General features: G+C 37.9%; 1 protein-coding gene across 3 annotated transcripts in view; it reads right to left on the bottom strand.

Moving 5' to 3' along the window:
• Window positions 1-8,818: 8,818 nt before the first annotated feature.
• agtpbp1 (ATP/GTP binding carboxypeptidase 1) overlaps window positions 8,819-19,786 on the bottom strand; it is a 30,552-nt gene continuing 19,584 nt past the window's right edge. For all 3 annotated transcript variants that reach the window (XM_053235919.1, XM_026925415.3, XM_053235920.1), the window contains 8 exons: window positions 19,382-19,526; window positions 19,119-19,269; window positions 18,449-18,629; window positions 17,213-17,342; window positions 16,864-16,995; window positions 15,773-15,949; window positions 12,754-12,917; window positions 8,819-10,018 (listed from right to left, as the gene is read on the bottom strand). In XM_053235919.1, the coding sequence (XP_053091894.1) occupies window positions 9,862-10,018; window positions 12,754-12,917; window positions 15,773-15,949; window positions 16,864-16,995; window positions 17,213-17,342; window positions 18,449-18,629; window positions 19,119-19,269; window positions 19,382-19,526 (1,237 nt within the window). In that variant the 3' untranslated portion in view covers window positions 8,819-9,861. The remainder of the gene's footprint in view (window positions 10,019-12,753; window positions 12,918-15,772; window positions 15,950-16,863; window positions 16,996-17,212; window positions 17,343-18,448; window positions 18,630-19,118; window positions 19,270-19,381; window positions 19,527-19,786) is intronic.

Here is a 19,786-nt window from a genome sequence, read left to right on the forward strand (position 1 = left end):
ATGCTATCAATTTAAATGGCACTAATGTGAGCAGGCAAACACGGGAAACTCACTGAACCCGGGTTATTCCAATGAAAAACATTCCTCCTTACTATAACAACATAAATACTGTACTGTAAGTATGTACTTACAGTGTGTACTCTACTTCATGTTAAATTGTTTTCACTAGGCTATGTAAGTTTCTTTTTTCAGATAGAATCACATTGTTGCAGGCCACTGTAAAAAAAAACATCTGATTTAAATTTACATTAGAAGTCATGGTTTTTATCAGGGCTTTATACTTTAGAATTTTTTTTACCTGTTTGCAAAACTCAATTCCGTACTCTTTCTTACAAACACACTATTATGAAATGGAAGGTAGTCACATTTCTTTGAGTTTGTAATTTTTTTTTTTTTTTGATTGTGAGATATTTTTGAGATATAAATAACTTTAACTCATGAAGAGTGAGTGGGACTAATGAGTAAATTGTCCCTGCGCAAAGACGATTGCTTGTGATGTCCATATACACTGGCATGGATTTGATTTGTATGTATAAATGTGATTTAGATGAGCAAAAGAAAAATATAGAAAAAATATAGTCCAGTCTTCATCAAGTCTTGATGTTTGGGCTTGTAATATGTATTTTTTTTTTTATTCATGGAAAAGTTATTTAGTAAGACCACATGAAAACACCCTAAAATGCTATTAGTACAAGGTACACTATAGCCCATATCTAAATCTATTACAAAAACATATTGAAATATGTTTTATAGTTGGAAATTTCTAATTCTGATGAACGATAGCTAACACTAACACTGAGTAACCTTCAGAACCCACACTGATAGTCTGCAGTAAATCATGAACAGTCACTCAATTATTCAATGTCTTTGGTTTCCAGCGTCTTACTGTATCACAGATGTAAACCTGCTGTTATATTTGGTGTGCTGATGTTTAACATAGCTACAAGATCATAGCAGGTTTGCCTGCTGGCTAGCATCCAGATTGCTAGCTAATACAAAGTATTAAGAATAATAAAGAACATAACCAACCATGTGAAATCTTTTAGAAGACAAAGCACACTGACTTTTGTCTCCATTTCCTCCTTGACCAGTCAGACGGGTGTTTGGAATGCTGTGCTGTTCATGAACTGCTCATAAAGAAACGCAGTTCATTTCTAGCCATACAATAATATGGTAGCATGCAGAGTATTTCCTGTATTGTGAAAAGAAAGTATGGGATGTTCAGAGCACAAGAGTATGTGATAAAAATTACATCAAACCATCAAACATACACTGCTAAATAGTATTTATTAACAGTTAGTATTATTAGTAGTATGTAGAGTATATAGTATTAACATTAATATGTAGAGTATGTAGTATTATTAGTATTAACATCAGTGTTTTATTACACAGCAAATTTACAATTTTTTAAATTTATTAAAGAACACATCAAGTTTTATCTGTTTATAGTTAACGTCGTGGAATGTCTGCAAAACAAGTTGGTCCTGCTTATCGCTTATGTTACAGCAGCTATAAACAGTCATTCCCTCAACAACCTCTCCCTTTTCTCTCTCTAAGATTAAAAAAAAAAAACCGAAGCTTGTCATGTTACAGAAAAACCAGATAGTCGTCTGTCCTGAAGACTTTCCTGAGGTGGAAAACTCACTGACCCTTACAAAGCACTGACACTGGAGACTCCTTCCAAAAACGCCAAATAAACATCTGCTCACAGAAACCTTCACCATATCAATGATTTTACACAAATTTTTAAATCTGTTTTATGTGGAACGTCCACCATACACGTCCTTGTGTAAGTTGTTACTATGTAAAATGATAATGTGTTAGAATGAGTGCATTAATATAAACCTGTGAATTGCATTATAGCTGCCACTATTGTCAGAACTAATCAACACCTTCTGACCAATCAGAATCAAGAATTCAACAGCGCTGTAGTATGAATCATAATAATTAATGCAGAGTTTATAACTGTAATAAATAATTTTTAGAAATTATTATCAGAAAATAGTCTAGTTCTGCTTATTGCATGCAAGATACAAGGCTTATAGAACATATAATTAGCCAACAAACTCATCCAGATGAAGAAGAAAAAAAAGAGTGAGTGTACTGATCAATCAGCAGATCAATGAGGTTGTTTTGACACTGTACATTAAGCCCTAAGTAATTGCCAGAGGGCTAAATGCTTTTAAAAAACACAGCCAGTGGCCCTCAGTGCAATCTCGGTTGTTTTCCCTGAATGTAGAGCTGAATTCTCTGTGGAGCAGTAAGTGTTTATGTGTGTTTCTTTGTGTGTGTGTGTGTGTGTGTGTGTGTGTGTGTGTGTGTATGTTCAAGATAGAGAAGAACGAATGCTATTTCCATCTTAGCTCCAAATTCTAGTAATGAAATTGCACCATATACAGTGTATTAATGACAACCAGCCATTAATACGGTGATAATAATTGGGATCTGAGGTCTTTTGGGTTGTGATTAGCATGTGTCACAGCGAGGGAAGGTGAACAAGGTCAGTGTGTTTGCAGGCGAGGACGGAAGAGCTGAAAGGAACCAGAGGGGAAAACATAAAAAGCTTTGTTCCTTTTTTTTTAAAAAAAAGTCTCTCATGAAAATTTAAAGAGGGGAGCTGGCTGCTGCTCTTAACCCCAACACATCCCGGTTTTTAACTCAGCCAACTCAGAGGCACTACTGTGAAACTGCAGGCAGCCAGGAGCTTGTGGTCAGTGGTAATGTTTAACAGCAGTAAATACAGATTAAATGGTGAACTCTAGGGCTTATGTGTAGGAAAAAAGCACCTAGAGGGTATTTGCGATATAAGCATGTAGCATCTATTCATCACACTGACCACAAAAAGGTCTGCTAGTGATAAGCAGGCACAAGCCCTGGACATAAATGTGAAAATGGGAAATGTGTGTGAAGGTTCAGGGTTCCACATTTATGCACAAATTATTAATGAGCCTAGCTCATTCGGGTTCGAGTCCCACCTCTGGCCTGTGTGCGTGGAGTTTGCATTTTCTCCCCGTACTTAGGGGGTTTCCTCTGGGTACTCCGTTTTCCTCCCCCAGTCCAAAGACATGCGTTGTAGCCGATTGGAATTTCCAAATTGTCCGTAGTCTGTAAATGTGTGTGATTGTGCCCTGCGATGGGCTGGCTCCCCATCTGTCCTGGGATAGGCTCCAGGTTCCCCGCAACCAGGAAATGGATGGATGGGAAGTAATAGCTGAGTGATGCTGCTGTAGTGACTGGTACATTATTCGAAAGAGTTCAAATATTGGAACCATTGGGATTTTAAGCAGGAACCCTAAAAGAACAGAGTAGATTATTTCAACCTAATCACTTTTCACAAGTGGTTAGGTTTCATTTACATGAAACATGCCTATAAAAGATGTTTAAGTGCAATTGCTGGGGCAGGTAATTGATGTATTTTTGTAGAAAGCTTTCCTGTGACTTTGACGCTGGCATGATTGTTGGTGCCAGATGGACTGGTTTGAATATTTCAGAAACTGCTGACCTCCTGGGATTTTCATGTGCAATAGTCTCTAGAGTTTATATAGATTGGTGGGAAAACAAAAAAGATCCACTCTGTGGCAGTGGGTGGAAACACCTTGTTGAGGAGAGATGTCAGAGTAGAATGGCCAGACTGGTTCCACTTGACAGGAAGGCTATGGTAACTCAAGTAACCATTCTGTACATCTCATAACACATAACCTTGAGGGGGATGGGGTACTACAGCAGAAGACCACATGGGGTTCCACTCCTATCAGCCAAGAACGGGAATCTGAGGCTACTGTGGGCACAAGCTCACCAAAACTGGATAGTTGAAGACTGGAAAAACATTGCCTGGTCTGTTTCCTATCTTCAATTGCCCAGTTTTGGTGAGTTAGTGTACGGTATTCCTATTAAAGTGTCTGGTGTGTGTATATGACTGATTCCTATAGGCAATAATTTTAAAGCATTTTTCTGTACCAAGAAAAGAACTAAAAACGAGTCCACATGAGAGAGACTTAAGTCTCAAAATAAGATTAAGGGCACTTGTCGGAGCAGGTGATAGACATAGCTTTGGTATGGCTTTCTCTCGTGTCTGTTTCATTGTGAGATTTTTTGATAGAGGCTAATATTTGCAGTTTGGAATTCGCATCATAGAAAATTTATTAAGGGAACTGATGGAATTGATGGTTCTACTTTCATTATAATTGTCAAGTAAACAGGTTTTCCGTCAAACATACAAATTCCTGACTGCGGTAATTGAACATACACTACTGATGCAGTGGAATCAAGATTAGGTTGAAAAACACTGGAGTAGCTCTTTAACCATGAGCTACTCAGCTATATGCTCACTTTGCACAAAATGTCTAGTACATGTGATTTTTTTTAAGCATTGCAGTAACATAAGAAGTTATACATGATATGACTGCATTTGGTCTTTGTCAGCTAATCATTTCACTGGACATCCTACAATGTCAAGACATCCCATAGCCTGAGATTCTTGATAGCCTCAAAAAGCTGAGTAGGTCTTTCTTTCTTTAGGCCTATCCAATGTCCATGGTCAATAATGATAACTAAGCTTAAGGATCTAGGGTCTCCTTTTATGCACGGGTCACGGCACTAGATTTCATTTCCTGTAGCGGACAGCTACATATCCCCTTATTGTTCAGCCACACCTCTGCCAAGCATTCATCTCTTCAACACCAGCGTTTCTCAAGGCCTAACCTCCACCACACAAGCGCACACACATGCACATGTTCTTTCCTTCTCCCCTCACCCATCATCTCGACACATTAATAATTCAGGATAAGGATTATCAGTCAATAACCCTCTTTCTTGGACAATTAAATAATTCACTCATCCATAAAGACTGTGGGTATGTTGACTGTCTTCAGTCGTGAGTAAAATGTAAGACTTTGTGCACATAGTAATTGTGTGTCCATTGTCTGATATTGGCTTATTGAAGAAAACATATAATTCAGTTCAGTTCAGAGGTGTACATCGTTTAAAATGCACATTTATTTTAAATAACAAAATAACCCTAACCCAAGACACTCTATTAGTCTCTACAATGAGTAAGGAATAAAACACAACAGGGCGTGCTGTTATAGGAAAATAATCAAAAACAAGGTGGTGTGATGTGGAGATCCTGGAGCAGAGTTACTGTTACTGTTATTTTCTTATAATAGCATGTCCTGAAGTTTTATTCCTCTTATACCACAGCGATTTGAGAATTTTTTTATTTAATAAAAATGACGTCATACTTTTTGTCATTTTACAGGAACATTTAATGTTGTGGACTTTCTGTGAAGTTAGTTAGTTCCTGTTATCGCTGTTATAGTAGCTATAAACAGTAGTTCTCTCACCAGCCTTTCTCTCTTTTACTTGAAGATAACAAGACAGAAATACGACTTGTCATGTTGAACATGAAAATGTACTTACTGTTATAAACACTGACAGTGGAGACTCCTTCCACGAATGTTACATAAACATCTCCTTACAGAAAGCTTCAACTTATCAGTGATTAGTTTTTCTTTTATCCAGTTATTGTTAGCCTTAGATGATTGTGGAACCTCTGCCATATGAGTCCCTTTGTAACTTGTTACTAATCAAAAAAATTAGTATTAACATTAGCATTAGTATAAATTTGTGATTGGATTGCAGGTGGAAATACTGTCAGAGCTGCTGTTACAGAAAAGTAGTCAACACCTTCTGACCAATCAGATTTGAGAATTCAGCAGTACTGTGGTATAAGTATATATGTTATAGGATGGCATAAATACATCAAAATTAATTTTGGTAAGTAATCCAAAATACTCAGATAATATATGTAGAAATTTAAAAACACGGATACTAGATTAGCAGTGCCATTTCCTTTGGAAAGACAGTGGGAAATGTTAGCATTCTAGAGGTTGATACCAGAAATCATACTTGTGGTAAGTTGTGAAGAGTCAGTCTATTACTCTCTGTTTGGTTTCTAATAATATTACTCTAGACCTACTCAAATATTAACCTGCTGCTAGAGTGTACAAAGTATAACAAAAAAAGTTACTGATCATGAAATATTTTACAAGATATCAAATAAAAAAAACAACCATGGTTGCACGACCATTGCATAACCTTGTACGTTTGTCAAGTAACAGAAATATTGCCCATCCCTCTGTCTTTAAAAAGGAACCTCTGAAATATTGTTAATTTTGTGTAGACATCAGACACACTGATAAATCAGACTAACAGTTAGTTATTATTAGCTTATCAAACATTCACACATGAGCATAGCAGTGTTCACATGGAGGCATGTGGATGAAAACGAAGATCCGTCTGCACGTAAATATAGCTCTCTGCGTGCATGTGGATAATGGCCTTGAGAGTGTGTGATAGACCTAGATGAGTACTAGTGTCTGTCTCTCCTGGCGTCGGGTATCTCTGGCTCAGCCTCCACTTTAGTCTCACTAGGGCATCAGACATCAGCAGCAGGTCAATGAGAAGGAGTAAAAAAATATAGAGAGATTGTATATACGTTATAAAGTTAAGTCCATTCGATCTCTAGCACGGTCCGTGAATAAAGTCCAATTCTTTGAACGAATATGTACGGAATAAAAAACAACGAGGCATTCTGTTATAGGAAAATAATCAACGATGGGATGGTGATACTGATTTATTCCTCTAATACCACAGCAATTTGCTGCCACTCACCTTTATTTTTACTGTTACAAAGCACTGACACTGGAGACTCCTTCCAAAAATGTTAAATAAACATCTCCTTACAGAAAGCTTCACCATATTAACGGTTATACAGTTTTCTTTGTTGCTTTTTTAATCCATTTACTGTTAGGCTTAGATTATGTGGAGTGTTCGCCTTACAAGTCCCTGTGAATTAGTCGTTACTATGGAAACGATAACATATTAGAATGATTTAATATAACCCACAGATGTGCCATGTAGCCCTTATAGAAAATGAATCAACACCGCTGTGGTGTAAGTTATATTACATATCTGTGAAAGTGTGTGAGCTGCATTTGTATGCATGATTGTGTTTGTGTGTGTGTGTGTGTGTGTGTGTGAGTGTGATGTGTGTGAGTGAGAAGTTAATCAGGCGTCTGCTGTGAATGCAGCTGGCTTAGAGGACCAGCTGGGTTTTGTTGCCTTTTGTTCTTGAGCTCTAAAGAACGGAGGGATGAGTAGAAAGAGAGAGGGGAAGTGACGGAGCTGAAAAGCCCCAAGCTTTCATTTAGTATTCTGACTGGGGATTAACATTCCCTCATTGCTCTGCCTCAGCACTCTCCCTCGCTCCTTCTCGAAATGTTCAGCTCTCATCTCTGGAAGAGGTTTTGTACTTGCTCTGGTTTAGTAAGGTTAAACATCTTTCGGTTTTGAAGTCTCTCTCTCTCTTTTTTTTTTTATTTCTCAACAAACCACCACACAGTATTCAAGCTACAAACCCAAACCTCGTTGTTCAAAGCTGTTCCAACATGGCTTTCAAAATTGTTTCAGAGTCCTGTTTACTTTGGGATTTCTGATTTTTGTATAGCCGTGTTTTAAAGCCACTGAACTGCCTATTTACTTTAGGAGTAGAATTCCTTTTATATTCTTAAGCTTGTTTGTACTGAGAGATATTCATTCAGTTCTATTGTAGTTTCAAAGACAAAACAAGTAAACTCTCTATGATAGCTTTAGGCTAAAATGGAGCTTTGCCCTATTATTTTGTTTGTAATCCTCACCCTTTATCATCCCACGCTAACTGGCATGTTTCCATTCACTTTTCTTTTTTAAATTTCATTACCACGTCTGTGTTTATTTTAATATCTCTAAATCCTTTAACTTTAACTTCGGCTCCATTAAAAATAAAATGAAAATTGTGTTTCAAACTAGGGTTTTTTCATTTGTTTGAGGATTTTTAATCATGTTAGCTAGCTTTTATTTGGGAATTAGCTTGCTTTGTTTTGGTAATTGTCTCTCACATTTAGCTAAATGGTTTGTTCTGGGGATATTTTCCAATATTTGCTAGCATGTGGGAATTTTCATTCATTTTGGTTAGCTGACTAGTTTGGTCTGAGGATGTTTTCTGATATTAGCTTGCATTTGGGAATTTTCACTCATTTTAGCTAGCTAGCTTTGACCATTTTCCCTAACATTAGCCAACTAGCTTTGTTCTGGGATATTCTCTAATATTCTCTAATTTATATGTGGGAACTTTCACTGATGTTGGCTGGCTTTAATAATTTTCTCTAACATAAACTAATTTTGGTTTGGAAATATTCTCTAATATTAGCTAGTATTTAGGAATCTTCACCCATGTTGACTGGGAAGCTTTGATCATTTCCTCTAGGTTTAACTAGATGGCTTTGATTGGGAATGTTCTCTAATATTGGCTAGTATTTTTGGGAATTTTCACTAATGTTAGCTAGCTAACTTTTCTCTAACATTAGCTAACTAATTTGGTTTGGGGATATTCTCTTACTTTTCCCTGATGTTGACTAGCTAGGTTTTAACATTTTCTACATTAGCTAATTAGCTTTTATTCTGGGATAGTCCCTAATATTAGCTAGCTTTTGGGAATTTCACTGACACTGGATAGCTAGCTTTGATAAATTCTTAGTGCAGAGCCCCAAAAACAAAGTCTATTACCAGAAAACTAAGTAAAAAAGAATTTCAGTTAAGAGAATTGCTACATAATAAAACACAAAATAAATAAATAAATAGAACTGTACAACTGTGGTGTTTGATATGGAATAGTATTATTTTCTTATCACGCTATACCAGCAGGTGGGTTTACCATCACATCCTTATTTTCAAACCACATCACTTTTGTTCTATAAATGACAACACAGATGACAAAATGCCAGCTTCACTTAAATATTTATTAATTTCACTTCAGTCAGAGGTCGGACAGTCATTTTTAAAACCAAATAAATTTTGGTATGAATCTCCCATACACATTTAAGCCATATCCACACACACACACTCTTACATTCACATACACACACAAAGCTACAACAGGTCCCCACTTTTCCCCCAAAAAACCCTTCAAACAAATAAAATAAATTAGAAAAGCGACATTCAAGAGTCATGCACGTATTATACAAACACGACAGAAATAATTCCACATGGAAATTAAAATACAAGAGCTTTCACACTTAGTGTTTTTTTTTTTTTTTTTGATGCGAAATGGTGCAAATAGCTGTAAGATCAGACCCTCACTTTTGCAGTACTGATCCAATTCTGTAACCTGTTCACACTAGTGAGCTGCTATCAGACACCAAATACACAAGTGATATGAAGATAAACCTGGTATTACATTCCTCACACTGAATTGCAACATGAAGCATGGTGGTGGGTGTGCAATGAGTTTTTTCCCTATGCCATGCAATACTGTAAAATGTGCTGCAATGGAACACTATTATAATGATATAATGATGTGAGATAATGTCAATGCTTTAAGGTTTAAGAGAAAGGCAGCTTTGCTGTAGTGTATGTGAACATATTGAAATGTGAAGCGTCCACATGTAGCACCATTAATTTGTTCTTAATGACTTAAGATTGCTAAGGCGTTTAGCATTTTTAACATTTAGTTCATTACTAACTACAGTTAGAGTCTACTTTTTGTCCAAGAATTCTATGTATATCAGGTTTTGTGGTTTGGCCATGTTGCAGTCGAGTATTGTTGATTTAATTTTACCTTATACTATTAATATAAAGATATGTTTATAGTATCTAATTTGGTTAATTGCAAGTACATGAGATACCCAATACGATTCAGGTAGCTGTTAGGTAAATTTAAAATGAGTTTATTTAGAGTACACTGGTAACTAGGATTGGTTTTGGTATTTTGTAGGTTGTGTGTCAAAGCTGAATTTGGTATGGACTAGATAAGGTAACTAGCCCTCAAGTAAGAGAGTCTTGGTGGTTGAATTCAGGGTCCGAGTTCAGGTCCAGGTGGGCAGTCTCGAGCTCGTGGTCGTTCTCGTCGTCACTCTCAGCGCTGTAGTCCACTTCTTCTAGAAAGGCAGGCTCGTCTTCCTCCATCACATAAGTGGTGGGGCTGCAGGATAAATACACACACACACACACACACACACACACACACATTATTGGCAGTCAGTCACTTCATCACTTGTTAAGGGGCAAAGGTCATGTTACAATGGATGTGGACTTTGCTAAAAGGTCTTGCTAAAAACCTAAATATTGTATGTAGTCTGCATAATATATTAAACTTCATTCCTTTGTTTTTTTCTTTTTGCGAATATGTAATGTATAATGTAATATGGTTTACAATTGTATACATTTATACAACACAGTGTATACAACTGCCTTATCTTTACCATTATCCACTATAAGCTTATCATCATCCAGATTGAATTAATGATTGATTGATTGATTGATTTTCTATAACATCAGCACTGACAGAAGTTCAGCAGATCATAAGTTTACATTAATACACTTATTCTCATTTCTCGTTCACAGGAACTTGTATGTTAGTTGTTCCACATAATCCAAGACTAAGAATAAATGTGTTAAAAACAAGTTGTTGTTATTTAACATTTATGGAAGGAGTCTCCAGTGTCAGCTCTTTGTAACAGTTTTCAAACATGGGAAAGGCTTCAGGAATTTGCGCTTTGTCGGTTCTCAATAATGACAAGCTGCGCTTTTGTCTCATTATCTTCAAGAGAGAGAGAGAGAAAAGAGAGGCTGGTGGGGGAATGACAATATAATGCTAAAACATAAGTGATAACAGGAACCAACTTGTGTCACTGACATTCTGTAACATTAAATGTATGTAGCTATAAATGGTTTAAAGGCACATGTTATTCATTAATAAATTGAAATTTTTTTGGAAAAATCATTGGAAAAATTACTGTATTGTAAGAAGAATAAAACACTTCAGGATGTGCTGTTATTGGAAGATAATCAACCTATAATAACATGTCCTGAAGTATTTTATCCCCTTACATATGTAATGTAATATGCTAAAAAAAAAAAAAAAATTGTATACATTTATACAATACAATTTTCTTCTACATTATAAGTTTATATTCATTCAAATGCAAAGGATATGTCTAAAACATTCTAAAAAAACATAATTAGACCCTGGATAGATGGATGGATGGAATGTTTAACTGTGAAAGTAAAGCTTGTGATTTAATACACCAGAGATAATAAAAGACTGTATTTAAAGTTAGCCAATTAACTAACCTTACACTTTCAACTATGTATAATTGAGGGAGCAAAAAAATTGTGGTTCATATATGATTAATTGTGCAGTACACAACATTGATCTCTGCTTGGTTAGCTTTCGGTCTTGTAAGTTGTTTGGATAAAAGTGTAAATGTAAATATAACCTGCTGTGTTCCTTTGTACATGACGTGAATGTTCACGGTTTAATTAACCTAAACCGTGTCCACTCCGTTAACATCACCGCTGGTCTAAATAGCAAAAACCAAAAGTGGCTATGGATCGTACAGCGGTTTAAAACCTCAATACATTTCTCTTCTCTTCTTCTCTCTCTCTCTATCTCTCTTTCTCTCTCTAATACAATAATGTGATGATGGTTTTATGGCTCTCTTGTTCAGCAGTTAAATGGTTTAATGTTTTTGCGCGTTCCACACGGCCCAGTGGTTTGGCTGGTTTCAGTGGCTTTTTAATGGTTTTAATGGTGTGAGGGGGTGAGAAACTGGATCCCAACGAGACGCGGGGAGGCGAGGGGGGCCAGACGCTGGGGGCCGCCTCAAACCGGATTAGCGGCCTTTCGGATCAGGTGATTAGACGGCTGTAATGAGGAGAGTGGCTAGAGTGCTTTCGCTTACTTCACTCAAGTGTGCAGAGCCCAGCGCGACTGAGAGCTCCTCAAGTAGTGCCGGCCATTAGAAGAGGAATGGAGGAGACATGAATGTGTGCGTGTGTGTGTGTGTGTGTGTGTGTGTGTGTGTGTGTGTGTGTGTGTGGTCATCCATTAAAGAAGTAAACAAGCTGGGAGGAGCAGAGGTGTGTTCTCAAGAAGCTTCTAGACACTGATATCATTCAAGCTATTACTGTTATGATCATTTTCTTTCTTTTTTTTTTTTAAGGTCACAGAGATTTTAGGAGCAAAAACATTTCAGTTAATGGATTTAATATTCACTCTGGATGTGTTGGAAAAAAACAACTATGTTTAATAAATATTACACTAATTGACTTATGAGCCAATGGTAAAAATGTGTACATTTTAAAAATCTCTTTCACCCTGAAGGCTTCTTATTTACATGGAAATGGTGAAAAGATCAATGTTTTTCACTGTAAATGTAACTAAATGTGTGAAATCTTACCTTCTATGTGTCTGTGAAAGTCTACTGTTTTGCTAATTTATGGATTTGAAATGACTATTAACAATGTGGATTAATTTGACATTTTCTTTAAAATATTGATTCATTTTGCAGTCCTTTAAGTAACTGAACTTAGCGTTTTTTTGTGGGGAAGTGTTCTAAAGTTGTTTGAATTACATATGCAACATCATAACAGCATTATTTTAAAATTATTTTGAGCTATATTAACCCTATCACACAGCCAAACTGCCTGCAGGATAAACTCCCTTTCTGTTTTAGGGCATTGCAGACTCTCAGTGCTTTAACCGAAAGAGATGCAGTTTGTCAGTGAGCACCGTTTCCCTTCATCATCACTCTGCCACAGAACATGTTGCTCATGCTGCCTTGTGTGTGCGTTTGTTGCACCACAGCCAATCCAAGTGTTTTATTTATAAGTGTAAGTGTGTGTGTGTGTGTGTGTGTGTGTGTGTGTGTATACCAGGTGAGATTGCAGCTTGTGTCTATTAGATCACTCTCCACATCCAGCAGGTGTGTGTTGTGGTTGCGCAGCTCCAGGGGTGACATGTGGCGTCTCAGTCTGAGCAGAGCCACACAGAACTGGGCTCCCATTTCCTCCAGCTCCCTCGTCCCGATCTGAAGACCCTACACACACACACACACACACACACACACACACAATGGACCAAAATTCCAGAGAGAAAGCTGAACTAATGCAGGTTTCAGCAGCTGGCTTCCTCTAGAGATTCATCACAAATCATCTCCCCAAGGGTGTGTGTGGGTGTGTGAGTGTGTGTGTGTGTGTGTGTGTGTGAGAGTGTGTGTGTGTGTGTGTGTAAGCACTGAGCCTCTCACTGCGGAAAGCTTCAGCCATGTTGCTGTACTCTCTCATGGGGAGCCATTATCTCTTAGAACACGCAATATGAGTCACTGATTTAGAGACCCGAGATCTCAGCATCGTCCTCACTCTGCTCATCTACTGACCTACAGCACCATCTACTGACTAATCTCCACCTCATCCATCCCTCTTCAGCCCCGACTGGGCATTTTCTCTCCGTCTCACTCACACCATCTTCCTCTCACACGCCACTCCTGCCATCACAACACACCTCTGAGATTCGTCACCAGTTCAGGAATTTTAACTCATGAACAATGTTCCTTAAGTGTTTCCTTCCCAAAAAAAAAAAAAAAAGGAAATCACACCGAGCAAGAACAACATCTACGCACATTTCCCTTGATTGAAGCCCAACACAGGCAAGAAATTTTCAAAATCTGTGATTCAGACAATGATGTAGAAATACACATAGCTCAGAAAACAAAAATACAATACTGAGTGGCTTATAAAAATACTCTCTCTCTCTCACACACACACACACACACAAGCATGAACTCAGATTAATGTACACACACCCATACAGACACTCTCACACATAAAGGCACACACATGCTTAAAGACTCTCAGAGACACACTGACTCTTACATACACCCTCACACACAGACACACACTCAATTCTATCTATACACTCTTGCTTTTAAATGAAGCTCGTTCATATCCTCATTCAACTCTATTTCACCATTTCAACGCAAACAGGATGAGCTTCAGAAAGCCTGGGATTGATTTTAATTTAAGGCACTGCCATTCACTGGGCATTTTATAGATCAACACACTCTGATAAGATCCATCCTGCATGCTCTGAAAACTGCAAAAGCTGAGGGCATTTTTGCACTTGCACTTTTTTCCAGACATGAGACAATCTCCGGTGAGAGTTCAGTACATTTAATCAAGTGTGAAACCAAACCAATCTCACTGGTCTGGGGTTGGCTTTAAGTTCACTGGGGTGCAGAGTGCACCGTGTGTGTCAGAGTGATCCTCTTCCGACACTGTGCATCCAGTAACGTGATTGGGCAAACGTGTCACATAACTTCCTGTTTCAAGTTTCAAACTGACAGGGAACTAATAAGAGCAAATCATTTCTATTTAAATCACAGCACTTTCATATAAATTCTTAAATATGACTGATCATCAAACGTTCATTAATATCTTCATACCACAGCGGGGCTGAATGCTTGATTCTGATTGGTTAGAAGGTGTGTATTATTTTCGCACAACAGAACATGGTAGTTCTGGCTGGAACATGAACGATAAGTTAATGTTAATATGTTAATAAGTTAATAAGTTATTGTTTCTATAGTAACAGCTCATACACAGGGATTTGTACAGCGGACGCTCCAAATAATCTATGACCAATAAAAACAGATTTAACAAACAGGTTGTTGTTTAACAAAGTAATTCTTAGAATTGTCAATGTGGTGAAGTTTTTTGTCAGGAGACATTTATTTAACATTTTTGGAAGGAGTAGCACTCTCAGTCTCGGTTATGCTTAAAATGACAGGCTGTGCTTTTTGTGTGTGTGTGTGTGTGTGTGTGTGAATGAGTGTGTGAGAGAGAGAGAGAGAATGAGAGAGAGAGAGAGAGAGAGTTAGAGAGAGAGAAAGGCTGGTGAAGAATGACTTTATCACAGCTATAACGTTGGTGAGAACAGGAACTAACTTATCTCTCGGACTTTCCACAACATTAAATCTAACTATAAACTGTTACATTGCACGATTCATTAATAAACTAAACATTGTAACTGTGGGCAATTCGCTGTTGTGTAAGCAGAATACACACAACACACCATGCTGTTATATGAAAGTAATGCACTTAAGGAGGTTCAGGAGGGTTTATATGGTGAAGTTTTCTGTGAGGAGATGTTTATGTAATATATTTGGAAGGAGTCAGCGCTTTATAACAGGAAGATTTAAAGCTTTAAGTTTTCCACCACAGGAAAGTCCTCAGGACAGAAAATCTTCTCTGTAACACGAGGAGCTGCTTTTTCTGTCTTATTAATTTCAAGAAAGAAATACAAAAGTGAGGCTGGTGAGGAATCAACTGTTTATAGCTGCTATAACGCAAGTGATAAAAGGTAATATCTTGCCTTACGGACGTTCCACATCTTAAAACGCAACTATAAATGGATAAAAAGTATGTTGTGTCATATCAGCTGCAAATTGCTGTGGTATAAGAGGACTGTGGTATAACTTTGCTCCATGCTGAGCATAGTGTCATTGATTATTTCCCTGTAAATGCATGACACCAAGCCATCAGTCAAGCTGTTGATTGTTATCAGGACAAAGTAAAGAAACGCTAATTAATTAAATGATACTTCCATTATCCAAAATAAATCCTGATAAGGACAATCAACTGACGTTTGTATTGTCTGCTGGACTGCAATAAGCACACACACAGCAGAAGTGATGTATAGAAATACACAACTGATCTGCATTTCAGTTCAAAAGGAATTTGTCTGGGTGAAACAAAACCTTGGTATGGACTCAGGCTGAGTTTGAAGACACCCTACATTTCATTTTAGTTTCGCTTTCCTCTGTGTTTTTAGACAAATTATAGTATTTTTTCCATTTAACAGCATTCCTTATTCCTTAAACACACACACAGGTACCTTGTATTTGCCCTGGTCACAGCCGCACAGCGTGCTCTCCATGGTGTAGCTGCGCTGGACGCCGATCTCCTTCCACACCACCACTCGCGCCGTCGACTCTTTAGAGCGCTCCACCACGAAGCTGCAGCTGGACAAGCTAAAGGCTGGAGCCAGCTGAGACAGCAGCTTAGGGAGAGTCTAACACACATACAAACACACGTAACAATAGTATGATACCAGTCTTCCGATGCCACTGTGGACGTGAGGACAGCTGTAAAGTGTAAATGTGTAGAAGGTGATGCTAGCTCAGTGGATACAAACGATCTGAAATTAACCATTTTGCCTTATTAGCTGCAGTCAGATTTTGCACAATTCATATTTACTAATCACAAGACCCAAAAATCTTATTTGTCCATAAGTAAAGCAACTTTTTCCTGCCTCCTATCAGCCTCTGATGTTTGACTACATCACTGTGCAAACTTGATACTTGAAGACATTTTCATGATATATAATTTTATATAATACATATACACATACATACATATCTATATAAGTGTATCAATATATTGCAATGTTAATATCATATCATCTTATTGCCCAGACCTACATTTGTGTGTTCTGTGCTTTTCTTGGGCAGAAAAAAAAAATTATGTCATAAATGTGTTATATACATGTGATTAAATATATGTGAGATGTTTAATACCAAAATATTAATAAAAAAATAGGCTCCTGACTGGCACAAGAGGAAAGCATTCTTTTCTCCCTTCAGTTCAAGAGAAAAAAAAAACCACAAGCTCAAGAGACAAGCAGGAGATTGTGAGTTTGGTATCCTTCTGATGACACCGGAGCCATCTGTGGCCAAGAAACAAAACAGCAAAACTGGCTGTGCACTCTCCATAGTATTTCTCTGCTGTCAATCACAGCGACACTAGCCAATCACAGGCATCCTTGAGCCCATGTATGCAGAAGAGGGCAGATAGCACTTTCCTTCGAGTGCTTTCCTTCAATTTTGTACAATGTCAAAATTTTATGGCTTAGTATCAAAATATCAAATAGATATTGTGTGTGTGTGTGTGTGTGTGTGTGTGTGTGTGTATCTGTGTGTTTGTTACCCTGTATCCCAGATCCTCCTGCAGGTCACAGGAGCTGGCACTGACGTTGGTCTGCCACACCGTCTCCTTTACGCTGCAGCCGTACATGAACACATTCTTCTTCCTTGAGTGGCCATGGTAGTCACAGAATACCTACACACACACACACACACACACACACACACACACACACACACACAATGTGTAACATATCACTGACACTGACTAAAGCACATATATACACATACAAAGCCTCACATACACTCATACTGTATTAAAAAACAACTGCATTCCAGTGAGTAATCACTGAGAGAGTTACACACACACACACACACACACACACACAAAACAAAATCACGCTGTGCCTCACCAGTGGTGCTCTTCCGATAGCGCTGAGGTACTGCAGCAGACTCTTGGTGTGGTAGATGGTGGGGTGAAGCTCCGCACTGGGGTTCTGCCACTGTCTGTTCAGATCCTCGCCGCTCAGAGAGCATCTGTGACTACACACAGAAACAGAGAGAATTAGTAAGGAAATAACTGCAATTACAGGAAAATAATCAACTTCTATAGCCTGTTTTATCATCTTAATACCACAGCAATTTGCCAACACTTAAATTATTATTTTATTTAATTTAATTTATTAAAGAACAACATATCATACATTTTATCTGTTTATTTAATGTCGTGGAACACCACCCCGTTATTGATTATTTTATGTTTTATTCCTTAACATCTACATAACATCACAGTGAAGATCAAAAGAGGTTCAGTTTTGATCTGTTTAGTGAAACGGAATCATTAGATCATTTTTGAGATATGAATTTTAAAATTCATGACTGGTTGAATTATATATTTAATCATTTAAATTATCCAATATACTGGTTAGATACATGTGTTCCAGTTTCTGCTGATTGAAATATGTAAGCTTTTATCTGTGATTGGTTAACCTTAGATATGAATATAAAACTGGATATTTTTATGTTTCCCCCTCTGTACACAGTTGTTTGTTCTGTTCTTCTTTTTTTCTTTTGGTTCTTGTGCTAATGACAGATGATGAACACCAGATGACATTCTTCAACTTTTAAGAAATATGATCACAAAATTAGGGAAATAAACTTCAAATAATGAGTCAAACATGAGCGTAAACACAAGCCACCAAACTATACAAACAACCTCTCTGCCTAAAAAAAAAAGGAAAAAGAAAAAAGACAAACAGAAAAGAAAATTCCAGTAATACACAACTGGATTTGAAAGTCCACACCTTCCAGATGTCATTCTTTGTTATGCTGTAGACTTGTGTTGTGAATCTATTTGAATAAAAGTAATATTATTTGTGCTGAGCTACAGCAACAGGGACAAAACTACTCCAGACTATACCGATATGCTGTGGAGTAAGATAAAGAATAAAGCTGCATAAAACATTAAGGCATCTCATACACCAAAGTGCTGAATATATCGATTACTTAAGAGCGAAAATCTGTATTGTCAGGAAAATACAGAACATTTAAAGAAATACAGGAACTGACCAAACTGTATAATGAGTGAACGACTTCTGACTGACTTTATTTATGTGTGTGTGTGTGTGTGTGTGTGTGTGTATACATACTTGCCATTGATGACTCCATCTGGGTTGAGCATAGGGATGATTTTGAAGATGTAGCTCTCTCGAAGGCTCTGTGCCAGAGGGCTGGAGCTCATCAGGAATTCCAGTGTGCCCTTCATCACCCAGCTGGCGTTAGTCTCTCCGGGGTGAACGCGTGCCGAGAGGAACATCAGCGGCCGATTCTCTGCACACACCACAGCCATCAAGTTCACGTTTTGATTACAGGAATCAGTGTTTGGCTTCGTTCACAGCAGCTTGTGCAGCATGTACATTTTTAGGCTAATTTTTAGGGAAAGGTTTCAATTGCAGTAGAAGTTATATTTGAAAATTATTATGCATTCATTGCTGAAAGACTCTAGGACTGATGGTACTCAGTGTGTGTGTGTGTGATTGGGGTGTTTTTAGATCTTGGAAGAACAGGAATATCTGACAGTTTTGACCTTGTAGACACATTTCGCTGGTCCCCACGAGGTAAACTGTGTTTTGTACAAAAACTGCAGCTTTTATTTATTTATTTTTTATTTTATTTTTGTTTCCTTTTGTAGCATAGCATGAATTAGCTGGATTAATAATTATGTCATTCGAAAGGTCCTTACAAGGATAATAAGACAAACGTGTGTGTGTGTGTGTGTGTGTGTGTGTGTGTGTGTGTGTGTGTGTGTATGAGACATACTGAATTGGCAGATGTGGTCGTTGCTGGAGGACTCTGGCATGGCTGTGATGGTCAGCAGAGGGCAGTCGTTTCCTCCGAGCGTCTTGCAAAGCTGCTGCTGTCTGTAGTAGATGTGAGGAGTGCACAGAGCGCGCAGCTTCTGGAGATGCATCTGACACACACCAACAGCACACATCACATCACATTACATCACATCACATCAGACTCAGTCTCACACACTGAATTCCCTTCACAGACTGAAGGCCAGGAGGTTAAGCTGATACCTTCAGGGTCGAGTAGGTGTATGGGTAATGATAGGCAAAGTAACAGACGTCGTCCTTGTGATGAAAAGTCACAGTAAAGGTGATGGTGTAATAGGATTTGCCCTTCTGACCACCGGCTGCAATGGCACTCCGTGAGAAATGGTTCCTGTTTAGACAGGAAATAGATTATAATATTGAGATATTGTCATAAATTGTGTCCTGTTACACAGTGCAGCATTAATACTTTGGCTATGATAACAAATGAAAAAGTTTTTTCACTTTCAGAAAACCCAGACACAGGAAATGGCACTTTGTAAGCAGGGAGAATCAGAAGAAAAATGCCTCTACAAACACACACATGGAAAGCCTGGTAGATTGTATCTAGTGTATAGTGAGCTCAGTCCTGCGTGACCTTATTGCTCTTTT

This window comes from Pangasianodon hypophthalmus, chromosome 8, assembly GCF_027358585.1.
Source record: "Pangasianodon hypophthalmus isolate fPanHyp1 chromosome 8, fPanHyp1.pri, whole genome shotgun sequence".
Lineage (NCBI taxonomy): Eukaryota > Metazoa > Chordata > Actinopteri > Siluriformes > Pangasiidae > Pangasianodon > Pangasianodon hypophthalmus.